The 14964-nt window shown below is 36.5% G+C and overlaps 1 protein-coding gene across 3 annotated transcripts; it reads right to left on the bottom strand.

Moving 5' to 3' along the window:
* Positions 1-28: 28 nt before the first annotated feature.
* On the bottom strand, positions 29-9769 carry LOC113064190 (sphingomyelin phosphodiesterase 4-like). 3 transcript variants are annotated; one of them, XM_026234817.1, is made up of 20 exons: positions 9666-9769; positions 9229-9303; positions 9055-9141; positions 8352-8488; positions 7763-7838; positions 7561-7657; positions 7374-7426; positions 7084-7235; positions 6870-7002; positions 6707-6778; positions 4159-4248; positions 3351-3499; positions 3069-3159; positions 2835-2935; positions 2366-2529; positions 2084-2289; positions 1736-1966; positions 1023-1154; positions 809-937; positions 29-678 (listed from the first exon to the last, which is right to left on the bottom strand). In XM_026234817.1, exons 2-20 carry the CDS (start codon positions 9265-9267, stop codon positions 355-357), a joined length of 2463 nt encoding a protein of 820 aa, XP_026090602.1. In that variant the 5' UTR covers positions 9268-9303; positions 9666-9769; the 3' UTR covers positions 29-354. The 3 variants fall into 3 exon arrangements, with proteins under 3 accessions (XP_026090602.1, XP_026090603.1, XP_026090604.1); XM_026234818.1 differs by having other exon boundaries at positions 9661-9755; XM_026234819.1 differs by lacking the exon at positions 4159-4248.
* Positions 9770-14964: the final 5195 nt, after the last annotated feature.

Below are 14964 nucleotides of genomic sequence, written 5' to 3' on the forward strand. Positions count from 1 at the left end.
TATAACTAAACTAAATCCAGTACACATATTAGACATGATGTCCTTTTAATGAGTTAAGTACAGACATTGTACTGTTCGGAGTGTTACATTGGCAAAAAAAATATACCATTATAAATGAATTTAATGTCTGAAAAGCTGGATTAAGCACCACTCATAGATTAAAAAAACACTGTACATTAGACATGACATTCCCTGTTCAATGTGTCATTAAATGTACCAATACACTTGCAGTGCAAATACTGTTTATAAAAAAACCTTCATGCATTCACCTTTGAGAACAGGTTGCTAGAAGTTTAGTATTAACATAAAAAAAATTATATATATATAAATTAAAATGGCATCATGAATTTTAATTTATGGCATCTTTAGTTTTTCATGAAGAAAGTTCAACAGGAGCTCATATAGAAAGCTGACAACGAGAATGAGTCCAGTGCTGGAGAGAACACCGAATGAGAGTAGTGCTAACAGCATGTAGAGCAGGAGGAGGATGAGGAGGGTGCGATAGCTGGCCAACACCCTCAGGCTGAGACGGGCTCGCTGAGGACGTTCCCTCATCTGCCGTGTCACTGGACTCTTCCGCCATTGCTCTGCTACTTTTGAGCATCTGCTCAGGTAGTGTCGTCCTATACTGCCCAGGAGGTCCTGTCGAGAACACAGCGTCTCCATGTGGTCTCCAAACTATAGGACACAGCCAATACGGTCACATTAAAGTGAAACTCATGTGCATCATTGCTGCATCAACACATACATTAATAACCATAATAAAGTTTCACTTTGGATGAAACTCTAGGATAAGCAATATTCTTACTCTTGCATTAATAAAGGATGAGATCTGGAACATCAGTCGAACCAAAAAAGCATTTTCATAGCTCCTGATAGGCTGAAGCTCTGGATCTCCTTGATATTCGATTTCAAATCTGCGAAGACCATTGATGATCTGTAAAATATGAAATTAAATTTGTAGTAAAATTGCTATGAATGTCAAAATGAATGTTGAAGAAGATGGCCAAACTAAAACTCACCTGCAACCTGCCCAGGTCTGTTAATAAAAGCCCATTTTCACTCGGGATGCAGTCTGGCAGTTGTTTGGATGCCCCTTCATCGTCTACAGATGCCACATTGACCATCATCTGAGACAGCTGCCCTGCATTCAACTATACAACATATGAAACTAAATTACAGTTGAAGGAGTGAACTATGTATATAAACACACATATTACCAAGCTGGGGACAAATTAATAGCTCATTGCTAAAGCCATTAGCAACTCTTTATAAAAAAAAAACTTTGTGCTTGCTTATCTATGCTTATTTTAATTATGTGCCACTTTGCTTGCATGTCTAACTCCTTGTCTAGCTATGCTGTAAATATGAATATAATTGTAATATATTTACTTGCTGTGTGCCTATTAACAACTACAGCTGGAAATTAGCCTTTGAGGCTAAAGCTGCTCTTTTTATGAAAGGAGACTGTCCACGTTATTATAAACTAATAAACTAAACTAAACCATTCAAATACTGAGATCTGAAAGAAAACATGATAGGAATTACATTTTAAAATATATTAAAATACAGAATTATTTATATATATTTATATTTTTATTGGATTACTTTCTGTTTTGTATTTTTGATCAAATAATTGCAGCTTTCAAAAACATTTTCAAAAATTTTAACCTGACCCCAAACTTGAACGGTAGCTTATGACACACATCTTAAATAAAAGCCGTTATAGACTGACCCGGAATATCTGACAGAGGTAGTCCAGTGCTTTGTCCAAGAACTCATGAGTTTTCTTCACACCCTCTCCCATATCATCCATCTCTCCTCCGTTAAAGGTGTTGTTCTGATCCGAGGAGCCAACGCTAAACCATGAGAGAAAAGAGTTGTTTGCAGCCATTTCCGTGGAATGATCTGATATCCGTTTAGCCGTCTGTCGGGCTTGGGCGATAATCTGGATGAGCTTTAGCACCTGGAATTGACAGAATCATGGTCTATAATATCCTTATCTGTGTTACGACCATTCATGATCACATGACTGCTCATCACATGCATCCAACATTGATTTTAGCATTAAATGTCAGCTTACATTCTTCCGCAGATCAGGACCAAACATCAGGTTGTACTGGCAGTCCTGCCCTTCTAGGCTGTAAACATGACTTTTGACTTTGAAGACGCTGTCTGTCCCCATTGGCTGGCGGGAAGAAAGGAAGCTGCCACCATGTGAAGGTGTCAGGAAGACACGGTTCTGTCGCTGCAGGATGGCATGCTCTGGCTCCAAGAACAACTGCTCAGCTGGAGGTACAAATTCTCAATGATTTGCTCATAGTAAAGCAATATCTCATATCATAGTAAAATCTCTCTCACATACCCTTCTGGATCATCTCTGACAGGTTTGGTTGAACAAAGACTTTGGCGACCCTAAAGACCATCAGGGCATTTTTGGCATTGACCAAGTCTGTGCGCATGGCTCGATTCAAGAAGCCCTGGAAAAGCTTTGTGTACATAAGCAGATTCTCCTGCACAAATGAAGCCCTGTAAATAACAGAGACCCAGCTTTTAAGTAATGATCCGGATGTTACAAACTGCCAGAGCGTTCAGTGCACTCTCTGAAACAACATTTGATGTACACTATCCATTCAAATGTATGAAAAAAGGTTTTATTTTTATGTTAACCAAGGCTGAATTTATTTGATCAATACAGCACAGTAAACACTTTTGATCAATTTAATGCATCCTTGATGAATAGAAGTATTAATTTCGATATATATTTAACCAAACCCAAACTTTTGAACAGCAGTGTATGTAATCTTTTAACAAGCACCCAATGTATAAACTACCATTTATCGGGAACACTTCTATTCTGTCCATCTGCTTGGGTATTGTTTTTTTCTCCAGTGTATCTCCAGGGCTGGATGTAACTAAGCCACGTCTCTAATACCTAAACAACAAAACATGCACATTACTTTAAATACATCCACTTAGCATCATAACCCTCACTATGTTTTAAACATCACATAATGTTTAATGAAAATGTATAAAAGTAGGCTCCAAACATGATTGTGCACATTTACCGCTCTGAATGAGGCGTCCAAAGGCCAGTGACCAAAGCAGTGTTGAAGGAAGACATATAGCTTTTGCTGAACAAACCTCTGTACCACCACACTAAGGAAGACAGAGAGTGGAGGTTTATTGACAGAGCAGTAAAACAGAAGACCGCTCAATCAAGTCCCTGGCGCATGATCGGGCGAATAGCTCCTCTTTATGACGGGCCAGCTTAGATTTACAGATGTTTTAGTTCTATAGCCTGATTATTTGGATGAGTTGACAGAGGCTTGCAGGCTGTAAAAACCCACCGCTTGAGCTCTTCCAGAGGACTGCTGTGGGAGTGGGCAGAGGTTGAGGAGAAGATCGACTCCTGCTTCAGGCTGCAGGAAAAGGCGTGCAGATGCTTGACCAGGAGACGCACAACAAGGACGTGCTCCTCCGAAGGCATGAAGGGCTCCTAAGACATCATCCAAACACAAGTCAGATTTTTACCACTGGAGACCCCATTTCTACTTGTTATTAACCTGTTTGTCTGACATTAACAAACAGAGAGGTTCATTTAAGGAGCTTTATTAAATCCATTGATTTCTATAGAGTAATGCTGGTAATTCTCAATGTCCTTAAACTTCATAAACAACAAATATCACAAAAGAAAAACAGAAGTGGCCACGCTAAATTACATGGCATCCACAGTGTAATACATTATCAAAACCATCTTACATGGGGTTTCATTTATATAGTTGAAACAAGGTATTTTTTGAAACAATAAAACCAAAGATGTCTGAGCAATTTGGTCTGGATATTCTGTGTAGTGTAGTAGTGTTTGCACAAGAACAAACAACCCAAAAAGATAAAGATGGATACATAAAAAGACATGCATAAAAATAAAAAAAACATTTCTCACAAGCTCTCAACACCACAATATATCCTAATAATTTAGTAAATCACAAAACTTATTAGTTAGATTAATTCAATCACACATTACAATCAGACCAAATCTCCCAACTTAAGACTGGCCTAAACCATTCATGTTAAAATCAACCCCTAGTCTAACTCCTATCTAGTCTTAGGTTACCTCCAGGAAGCCCGTGGAACTGAATGAAAAGGTAAAAGTACTTGGTATGTGTGGAGGGTCCCAGAGCCTGGTGGGGCGGGGGGTTGGCACAGCATGCTGGACATACTGAGGCGGTACTGCAACAACGCCAGCTGAAGGACCCATCACAAACGGGTGGAGGGGAGGGGTGGGGAGAGGGAATAGAGGAACACAGTGGGGGAAGGAAAGGAAGAGAAGGGGAGAGGAGCAGGCCAGTGAACATGAGAATAGAAAGGAAAAAAGGACAGAGTGCAATCCAAGAAAAGTAGTTGGACATCAGGACAGAAATGGGGGTGTACAAAATCAAAGAAAGAGACAAATCGATATTGACCACAAAAGAGGAATGCAATGAACATGAAGATGATGCAGTTGTCCTTTTCGCAACAATTGCTAAATGATGTGATGTGGTTTGATTTTTTTAACTGAAATATCACCAAAGGAAATATTCTTAAAAATTACAGATAAAATGGTGTCTACTTGCTTTTCTGTTACTGACATTTTCTAGAGCAAAACAAATTCGCTAAATAGAGTATAAACTACAGATAACGGTAGAATTGATTGCCTCAGGAAGCCTGGTAAATGTAGTCAAGGCAAACAAGGAACGTAATTTGTATTCTGGCTCTTGACTCTCAAGTCTGTTTGATAAACGATATTACCTTCGGCTTTGCAATTTTATCTAATCTCTATGATTTCAAATAAAACCAAATGGAGCTTATGAAAGCAGAAAAGGAGAGACTGCATCTTTAAAGTTTTCATCATGAAACACACTGATACTAGTCACCAATTTACTCTTCAGACAAATAATAGATTTTTGCTTAATTTCAATCTATGCAAATGTTTTTTTTTCATCCCTAGATTTTAACCGTTCACCCTGTGTGTGTGAAAATTGTTATATTTAAAAGTAAAAAGTGTTTTCTTTTGGTGTTGAAGTAAAATAACAGCATAAAGCTTTGGAATAACTTTAGAGGGTGATTGAATAATGATTTAAGTTTTATTTCCTGGGTGACCATTTCTATAATTCTCAGTAAACTGGTGACTTCCAGTTCATAATCTCCACCACACAGATGTTAAATAAATGATGCCAGACTTAATATGCTCTGGGCTGACTGGAGGGAGACTTGCACTGATATACTGACTGTAAATAACACACGGACAGGGAAACAGAATCGGAAGCCAGACACACCAAAACCTTACATACACCCCACAGCCAAGGAACAAAGACAGAAGACATATCGAGGAGCCAGTGGGCTGCGTCATGCAGACTCAAAGATTAAGCAATAACTCATCCACTTCAATCACATGCCCAGTGTGTACTATGCTTATTCCTCCCAAATCATCAAACAACAGAGAACAAAGCAAATATGAATTAAAAAGCTGTGTTCAGCAATCAAATGACATTGGGTTGATTTTAACTGAGTCCTTGAGCACAGAGGAAATTAAATTTCTGGGGAAATTCATGTTCTACACAAATAGTTATCAACTGCAGAGGTCTGAAACCACTAGGGGGCCTCAGTAAACTTCGAGATGACTAAAATCACTTGAAATACACCAGCAATATGGTTCAAATGCATTAGTGCTGGATTGAGAGGATGATGAAGTACCCACAACCAGCTACAGAAGACATTAACGTTCAATCACTCTTAAAATCAAGAGCTTGCACAATCTGAAATAAAGCTGATAACTGGATTAGTTAGAAAACTACCAAAATTATATTCATAATAAGGTAATATATATATATATATATATATATATATATATATATATATATATATATATATAAAAAACAAATACGTAAAACCTTGATTTTTCAGGTATTTCCTTAAGAAGGGAAGCAGAAGTGTATATATTGGATTATAAACTTTAACCAATCTGTTCATAGTATATATATATATATGATGACGTATATATTTTATATATTGCACAAGAAAATTAAGTTTGCTTGTAAATTTTGCAACTAATGAAATAAGAATGAAATAAGCTGGGACAACTGCAATGACTGACTTTATTTTATATACAAATATTTTATATGAACAATAATTTTAAGATGACTAAAATAGTTACGTTAGTTAGTTCACGTTGATTTAAGCAATAATAGCTTAAAATGTGATGATAAAAAAAATTATATTAATTTTAAGTCAAATACTGAACATTAGCAGTGTAACAGCACTAGCAGTAACACATTTATGGAAATGTGGAGGACTAGTTCAGATTCAGTCCCAGCTTTAAAGTGCAAAACTTTCTGGTTTTTAGACTGTATCTGTTAGCCATGCATTGAGGCCAGCTATATTAGCATAATCCAAAAATGTAATTCGAATATTTTCAATTCCCATCATTAAAAAAGCTTAACACAAAAATGCAAATATTGACACTCTAGATATGAATGACGAAGGGTATATTTGTTAAAGCATGTGTGTGTTTCATTCACAGAGCGAGAGGAAGTGCATAAGTCAGGGTGGGTGTCGTGCAGCAGTTCCTATGCAGTGCAGGGGTGAAGGGTTGGAGCCAGCCAGCCAGCCGTGCACAGAGGAGGAAGGGAGTGTGTAGGTCTGAAGGCCCGTATCACATTCTTACCTTCACCTGAGGAGACTGCAGCTTCTGGTACATCTCCAGAGAATAGTGATGGAGCCACATCTCCACAAACACCTTTAGAAACACACACAACCATGAAGTTCATGCCCAAACATGAAGTAAACATCAGAAATGACAATGAAGAATAATTAACATCTGTTCCTACCTGCAGAAGCGTCTCTGACCTCCAGATCTCTTGTGCGGCAGGGTCAGCGTTAACTGAGGGCTGATGTGTAATATGACGCTTCAACAAACTGGTGCTGTGCCCACTATATCCAACATAAGGCACACTGGGAGACCTGGAACAGGGAGAATATAAAAGCATATAAAACTGGAGCTTACTTGCTGAGAAAAGGCTCTTTTAAATGACACCATGATACCTTGGAGCAGGAGAAGCCACGGTTCCCCTGGGGTCTGAGAAGGGTGATGGAGGCACATTGCCCTCTGTAGGGAGAAAGTACTTGAGATAGGTGTTGACAAGCACAAAGTATGCGCTATCTGAGCAACTCCCATGCTGCCCTGGAGGGTAGTTCTGAAAAGGTTATTAAACAACATTTAAATGAACTTATAATGAGCCAAAAAAAAATCCTAGGATCCTGTTAAATAACCATCAGGGTGTGAAAATCAAGTCATAATCAAATCAAGCAAAATGACAGCAGAAGCGCTTTACCTTTGGTGCAATGAGACTGTAGGCAAAGCTGAACATATAATATTCAAAAGGATCTGCGAAGGATTAAAAACATATCTATGTGAGAGAAAGACCGTGATGAAACAGCCTTGTAACAGCTATGATAAGCTATATAATACAATTTATAGAATTAACATAAAAGTTGGTGTGAAAAAGAGCCAAGACGTACTGAGTAATAGAAGGCCTGACATGGGGAACTGGATTTTATTGTGAAACAGAGGGCAGTCTGGCAGAACCCCAGCCTGAATGGATGACTTTATAGGACCCTGTGCAAACGAAATACAAATTAATGTAGACACGGTTAATAATGCCATTTCCACTTTGAAATTCATCGGGGATGATGCACCAAAAACCTAAATGAATACACTTACTGGAAGATAACTGACTGGAAACTCATACTTGTATTCCTCAGCTTGTAGTTTGTACACCAATTTCATCATAGGACCACTGTTGAATAAATATTTACAATTTGATTACAACAGAGCAATGTCTACACACCACCATTCAAAAGTTTGGGACAGGAAGATTGGGAAAAATCACTACAATTTAAATATCTCGATCATGATATAATTTGGATTTTAAATGTAATTTATTCCTGTGATTGCAAAGCTGAATTTTCAGCAGCCGTTACAGTATTTTCCGCACTATAAGGCGCACCGGATTAAAAGCTGCACCTTCAATGAATGGTCTATTTTAGAACTGTTTTCATATATAGGGCGCCATGATTATAAGTTTAGTATCTAGGCTGGATAGCCTATATAACATCAGAGTGAAAAGAGAAGAACGCGGAACTTGATGGATACGTTTGTTTTCCACAGCGGCGTTATCACTGTTTTAGCTCTGTGAAGAGCTTGATTCTGACATATCAGAATTCTACTCTGACCTGTACTCTGAAAAACAGCAGTAACACTAGTCACACATACAAATACAAGAATACCGAATAACACAAATAAAAAGAACCTTGGGTCCAGGAAGTCCATGGCGATGTTGTACTCTGTCATGCGAGCCTGCAGATAGCGCAGGTTCCAGCCAATAAGAATTCCATCCAGGCTCCCGAACACATTCTCCACCAACCAGGGAAAGATTGCATGCATTTCCTAATATCATATAAACACAAACCAGATTTTTCAAAGATTAGGGGCACATGCATGCCATTCTCTAAGCAATCCAAGTAAACATAGGCCTCATAAGTGGCTTAGCCAACAAATGAAGCAAGAGAGAACAGGCATTTGGCGCCTGCACAAACACTCAAATGAATCTTCAGCACTAAATAAACATCATTCATTTAGACAGCAGAGTTGAGTCAGGGTGAAGGGAAAGTGGCGCCAGCAGGACATCAGCTGTCTACATGAATGAGGTTTAGAAATCCGTTGAGGCAACTGCGACATTGCACATGTTTTTAGAGATTAAAGGCATTGTCATCTGCTATGCACAATCTCTAAAAACATGTGCAACGTCGCAGTTGCCTCAACAGATTTCTCAGATGAATCTAATAAAAAGCAGCCTGTGTTGTGTGCAAAAATAAGTATGTTATAAAACCTTAATGGATCCTCCACAATAGAATATAAAGTCATTCACAGCACTGTAAATAATAACATTAATCATAGATGTACTAATAAAGTATTTTCAATTTTCTTGCATGTATTAAATCAGAGAACCGTACCTTTGCAGGGTAATCCTCTATAATTTTGCTCAACTCGTGACATCTTTGATGAAGAGGTTTAATGGTCCAGTCTGCCTTTAAATTGGCCTGCAGGCATAAAGACACAACGGTTAGAAAGAGAAATGAACTCAAGTAGCTAGACCTAATATATGAACAGTTGAATCTAGAACTAACCAGAAGATAACTGGGCTGTTGCAGGGCAGGTGCAGCCATGAAAACTTGATAAACGACCACAAGTCAACGCCAAACCTGTAATTAAAGACATTAATAATCCACTCACATTTCAAACCATTCAGCATCACTAACTTAGAGTGGTAACGTTACTTCTAGCATTCCAGTGCCAGTCAACGTTACCAAAGAAAACTAGCGTATTTCAGGCTTGCTTAACTAATCACTATCAGTCTACCTTAAACATAACATTTTAGTTTGCCTAAATATACATTTTCTGCAATATTACCGCTTATAGGTTAGCCAGCTAGCTCCACTATCAGCTAACTGTGTAGCCTGTACATATTTTTTTGCTCTGTAAGAGAACTAACGCTTAGTCGGTTTCATGTTCACTTGAAAATATATTAAACACGCCAGATTAGTTTTGGGGTATATTACCTCACCTGCAAGAAAAACAATATTTCTAATAAAATCCAATAGACCGCGCTTAGATCCAAGAAAAGTCAAATGCGTTGGTTATGATGTCATGTCCGCCTAGTACTGTACAACAACGCCGTCTATAGGTCACGAACATAAATAAACTTCCTAATGTACTTACAAAGAGATGTCCTATAGCCAAACAATTTTTATTCCAAGATTGGCTCTTTTATATTTGATGCCGCTGATGCTACACATTTTTTTTAGATTATTTTTTTTTATTTTCATTATAATGATATTAAAAGTAAACTCCTTTTGAAATCTTTATTAACAGTTTTTTGTTCTATATGTTTTTTCATTAGTAATTCTTAGCCCATCTTTTATCCTTCTTAAAACTGAATTAGACTCACTTCTAAAATGAATTTTCTTTAAAAAGAACAATCCCTTAGATATATATTATGAAACACTTACCCCATTATAAATATTATCTTAAATATTTTGAAGAAATATTTAGGTGCTGTCCCCTGTGTATGGATGTTTTTGTTTGGCATGCTAATGTAGTAGGTTGGTTAAGGTATTTTTTTCTCTCTTCCAGATGTCATTTAGGGGTTCAAGAAAACCCTATTGTAAAAACTACTGAAACCCTATTGTAATTGTAAGGATTATTATAATAAATATAATCATAATAATTATTATTATTATGCAGACCAAACCGTAAGGACTTGAAACCTGGCCAGAACCGGGCCAGATAGGTCACAATTTGGGGAGACACTGGCAAAGACTGACCCCAATAGGGGGCGCTACAGCAATCGAAAATGCCAAATTGCACATAATTACTAAACCAGAGGTGTCGAACTCAGTTCCTATAGGGCTATATAAGTTGTCTCTGAGCAACTTATTATGTTAGGACAAATTATGTAAAATAACTCATAAATGACTACTTACTTTACATTAAATTCCTGCTTTCAGTTGCACTCACAGTTTAGTACTTATTGATGAATATTTAAAATATGTATAGACCTACATCCAAAATAAACACAGAATGTTCCAGCTCAATTTAACTCTCAGTTATTACACATGTCAGCTTTGACCTTGTGTTGTTAATATTCTAGTGAAGATACCTCTTGAAAATATTGTTCTTCTACTCCCAAAGTTTGATGTGAATTATGCATCTTGCATAAACTGCAATTTTTTTAAAATCTTAAATCTTTTATTAGGTTTATCTGAGTAAAATGTGCTGGATGAACCACACAGGCCCCAAAGTGGGAGGATTCAGACAAATATCAGATTATATTAGTGATGAAACCACCAAATTTGGATGCAAATTAATATCTAATCTATGTGATGATACAAAATTCAAAGAGTAATAAAGGCAAGTCTATTGGAAAACATTTGTCCAACTGGACAGATTTCAAAAAGAACCTGAGGCAGAATCGAACTGATAGCACAGACATGTAATAAGAGTGTGTTATGTCCAACAGCCTTAAGGGTTGTGTAGATATCATATGCATTTCTTCAGTTCGGGCAAGAATTTTGCCACTTAGCATACACTACATATAGGAACAATCTGGTTGAGTTACGGAATGTTAGGAAATAATAATCATTTTTTAATAATCTTTAAAAATTGCTTTATATGAGCTCTCAAATTTGCTCAGGTTTTTTTAATGTTAATTTTGCACCAGCAAAATTCAGAAATAAGAAAGAGCCGTGAACTTCTCATCTCTAATTTAGAAAGCAGCCACATCTGTGCCAAGTGAATGTAGTAATTGCATTTATATAAGGCTCCTCTTGCATTTGATCTACAACTAAATAATGAGGTCTGTATTGAAACAATATCACTAATGTGGAGAAAATGTGAGTAGTGTCTCTATAGTGTCGCTATTATTGCTTGAGTCCTTAGATGAATTTGTTAATCATTTCAAAAGAACTTGCATTTCAGGAGAGATTGCTTTTTTGAGATGGAAAAGTATTCAAAATGTGAATTAAAAAAAGACAGATGCGTAAGACACTGGCAGTTACTGATCTTTCTTCTCTCTTACACCATTCTTATAAGAAGTAAATCTTATAATCTCTCATCATGCCCAATCAACACATCTAACACGACAGAGGAAATATCAAGTCCAACATGAAAAAGTCTCAGTTGTCATTTCAGTCTTCGTTTGAGAAATTCCATCAAAACTCTGAATGTAATGATGAATCCTTAAGGTTCCATTAGAGAGATATTACTTTGTCTTTGTTTTCTTCACTTGTATAAGGGCCGATAGATTGGCCCTTTATAAAAGGCAGGCCTCATCTATCTGTGCAAAGACGGGTATTTAAATTGCTCTGCTGGCCACAAATCAGGCCAATGGATCAGGCCCTTATCTGGAACAAGGCTGTCATCACTCTCCAGCTGGAAAAAGAGGAAGAACCCTGGCACAAGCACCTTCTTCGTTGCTGGTATGATGGATATGACCTCTCTTGAACCTTGGATGACCAGTTCACTTGGTGTGGAGTCACATCAGGGCCTGGTAATCAGGGTCATTCTCTGCCTCTTTCAACGTCATATTCTGCATTCTGCAGGGGAGCAGGAAATAACCTGTTCAAATCGGTCTGAAGTGAAGGCTACTGTTTTATTCAAACTGGGTCTTAGTTTAATCTTTTTTTTATGTATACCCTTGATTTTCTCTTCTGATGCACATTTGACTCCATCCATCATATATAAAGGTATACACATTACATAACTGGGAAATATTTTTTTTGATTGATAAAATGCCATTGATCATGTCATGATAAATAACACCCTGAAATCATGGTGTTGAAAACACATTCATCAAAATGAACATCCAAGGTCAATCTTTGCCTAGGGAAAAAGTACTGTATGTTTGAATTCTTTCACTTAATAATTTCCCAAGAGCTCAACAAGTCAATTTGAATTCGAGGTATAATCAGAAAATTCTGCATAAGTTAAACATTTAGTCACCATACTTTAGACCTACTTGATCTAAAAAAATAAATAAAAATGAAGCAAAACAAACAACAACAACAAAAAAAACAGTCCACTTTAGCTACTCTCACTAATTCGGTAATTCTCTCAGTTTCATGAAAATAAATAGTATAGTATCTGGACTTCTGTACAGCAACACACATTATTATTGTAAGTTACTTGCTAATAAAGTGGAGGCGTGTTTATGGCGTGGAGGAAGGAAAGCTCAAAAATGTCAAAATAAATACAAAAAGGCAGTTCTGTGAAGTTGTAGGCAGTTCCTCCACTCAATGTGTGGCTTTATCAGTCCGTGGGCAAAGAAAGAGGTCCTTTCCTCTATTCGGTATGAATGCAGCTGGCATAAAATGTATGAGCCGTATTTTGGCTTGCAGTAAATGCCCGCAGAGAGTTAACAGTGAGGTGACTCAGAAAGAGGGCTCTTAAATGAGAGCATAGACCAAAATATATCTATTTTTCTCATTCTCTTATCAGAGCTAGTGGGCTGCTGTTAAAATAATCTGGAGAGAGCTTGAAAAATAGCCCTGGGTTCTCCCACTGTATTTGAAAAAGCGGAAGCAATAATTGTAGGTTCCTGTCAACAACTGGAAAACTTCTAATCTCATAAAGTTCTAATCTCAATAAAATCTCATATGCAATTAAATAGTTGTATTACACTACACTTAGAAAAACACGTTTCTGATTGGTCAGCCGGAAACCAGTGCTATTTTAATGTTTCCTGTATCACTTCGTAGACTTGGTCACTCTTGTTTCATACAAAAATACAATCTTTTGTACTTGTTATTGATTGTATTGAAAATTACCTCAGAAAACTTAAGATTTTATATTACTGTAATATGGTTATTATTGTTGTGTTCATCTTGTTGCTGTTTTGCACATTGTAATGGACTATTTTTTTTCTTAGCAGAATCTTTAAGATGATATAGAGGTAAGATAATAATCATTAAAAATTTATATTTCATGTCAGTGCACTTATTTTTAGACCAAATTCACATTTAGACTTACACATTGACTTTATATATATAGTAAACTGTAGTTAGGCATTAACTGATAGTGTACACTCTTTAGAAAAAGAGTCTTATATGCACAGTGTTAATATGAAAATTTCCATATTGATTTTTCATGTTTTCCAGCATTTTGAATTATAGTGTTGTGTTTTAAGATTAAATGTCAATTGTGAAGAATTATCAAACAAAATTTTTCCTTTTTTCTGTTTTTGTATAGTTTTTTTTCTTCCAGTGTAGTTGTGATTTGTTCTGTGTACTGATACCTTTAAACTTGATCATACTTAGTCTCTTGAATTCTCTTGCACATCTGAAAATATCAATAATGCATGAAATGCTTAATTTGATGAAAGAGTAGTCAGCCGTACTTATCTACCCAATCATGGCTCACTGCAATGATCACAAAAATGTGATGACACAACAATCTGTTTTCATCAGCCATGACATTGAGTCAATGAAATGCATGTTTTACAACGTCTAACTGAGATAACTGCTGGGGCACAATTTTTAAATAGTTAAGAGAAAGTAGAAAAGGTTTTTACACCCAAGTAAAAATCAAGTAAAATCAAGTAATATAAAATGAGAGCTCAACAAATATTTCTTTTGCAAAATAAAAATAAATACATACACTGAAAAACTAATGTCAGGTAACATTCAGAGAGAAACGAGGTTCTTCATTTGTAGGGGTGGGAGACTAGTAATGTGGATGTGATGGGACAGAAGAGGTCTGAGACAGAGCAGGCAGTCCATCTTCTCTTTCTAATGATTACTTTAGCTGAATGCTGTAATGGGGTCAAATGTCACAGTGTGTTTGATTTAAAGTCGCTGGTTGATGGCAGGACTGTACGTTCAATGAAAACCAACTTTAGCTGAATGTCCACATGATGACTGGTGGACAGAGATGGGCACAAATACAAATACTTGCTCTTTGAAAATTGTTTAATTAAAATGCAAAATACTGGTGTAAGAAAAGTTTTAAATTAAAATACAAGTAATTTGAAAATATAAAAATACAAACAATATTTACATGCAATCATTTAAAGTGCGAGTGATCGTTCCATTACATTATGGTATACAGGAGTTAGATACACATAATAAGAGAAATATAAGTGCTTTCCTCTCCTTGAACAACTTATAAACAACATATACTTGAACCCTAACACTTGACAGTGTATCAAATATATTGATCCATATTTCTTAACATTTCTTGTGTTCAGTTAAGACACAAATGATTGTTTTCTTGAATATAATCAAGCATTATACGCTTTATTTTTTCATGTGTCTTTATCGCTCCTTTATCGTTTCTTTATACGCATGTCAAAACTTAAACAGTCCTGT

The sequence above is a fragment of the Carassius auratus genome, chromosome 46, assembly GCF_003368295.1.
Source record: "Carassius auratus strain Wakin chromosome 46, ASM336829v1, whole genome shotgun sequence".
In the NCBI taxonomy this organism is placed as follows: domain Eukaryota; kingdom Metazoa; phylum Chordata; class Actinopteri; order Cypriniformes; family Cyprinidae; genus Carassius; species Carassius auratus.

What these genes read in the sequence shown, in the direction of transcription:
- LOC113064190 (XM_026234817.1), bottom strand. Translation starts at nt 9,267, where the DNA reads ATGGCTGCACCTGCCCTGCAACAGCCCAGTTATCTTCTG. An exon ending in GTCAGGCCTTCTATTACTCA is followed by an intron (nt 7,427 to 7,560) that starts GTACGTCTTGGC and finishes AATCCTTCGCAG; the next exon opens with ATCCTTTTGAATATTATATG. An exon ending in AGAAGTGTTCCCGATAAATG is followed by an intron (nt 2,530 to 2,834) that starts GTAGTTTATACA and finishes TGTTATTTACAG; the next exon opens with GGCTTCATTTGTGCAGGAGA.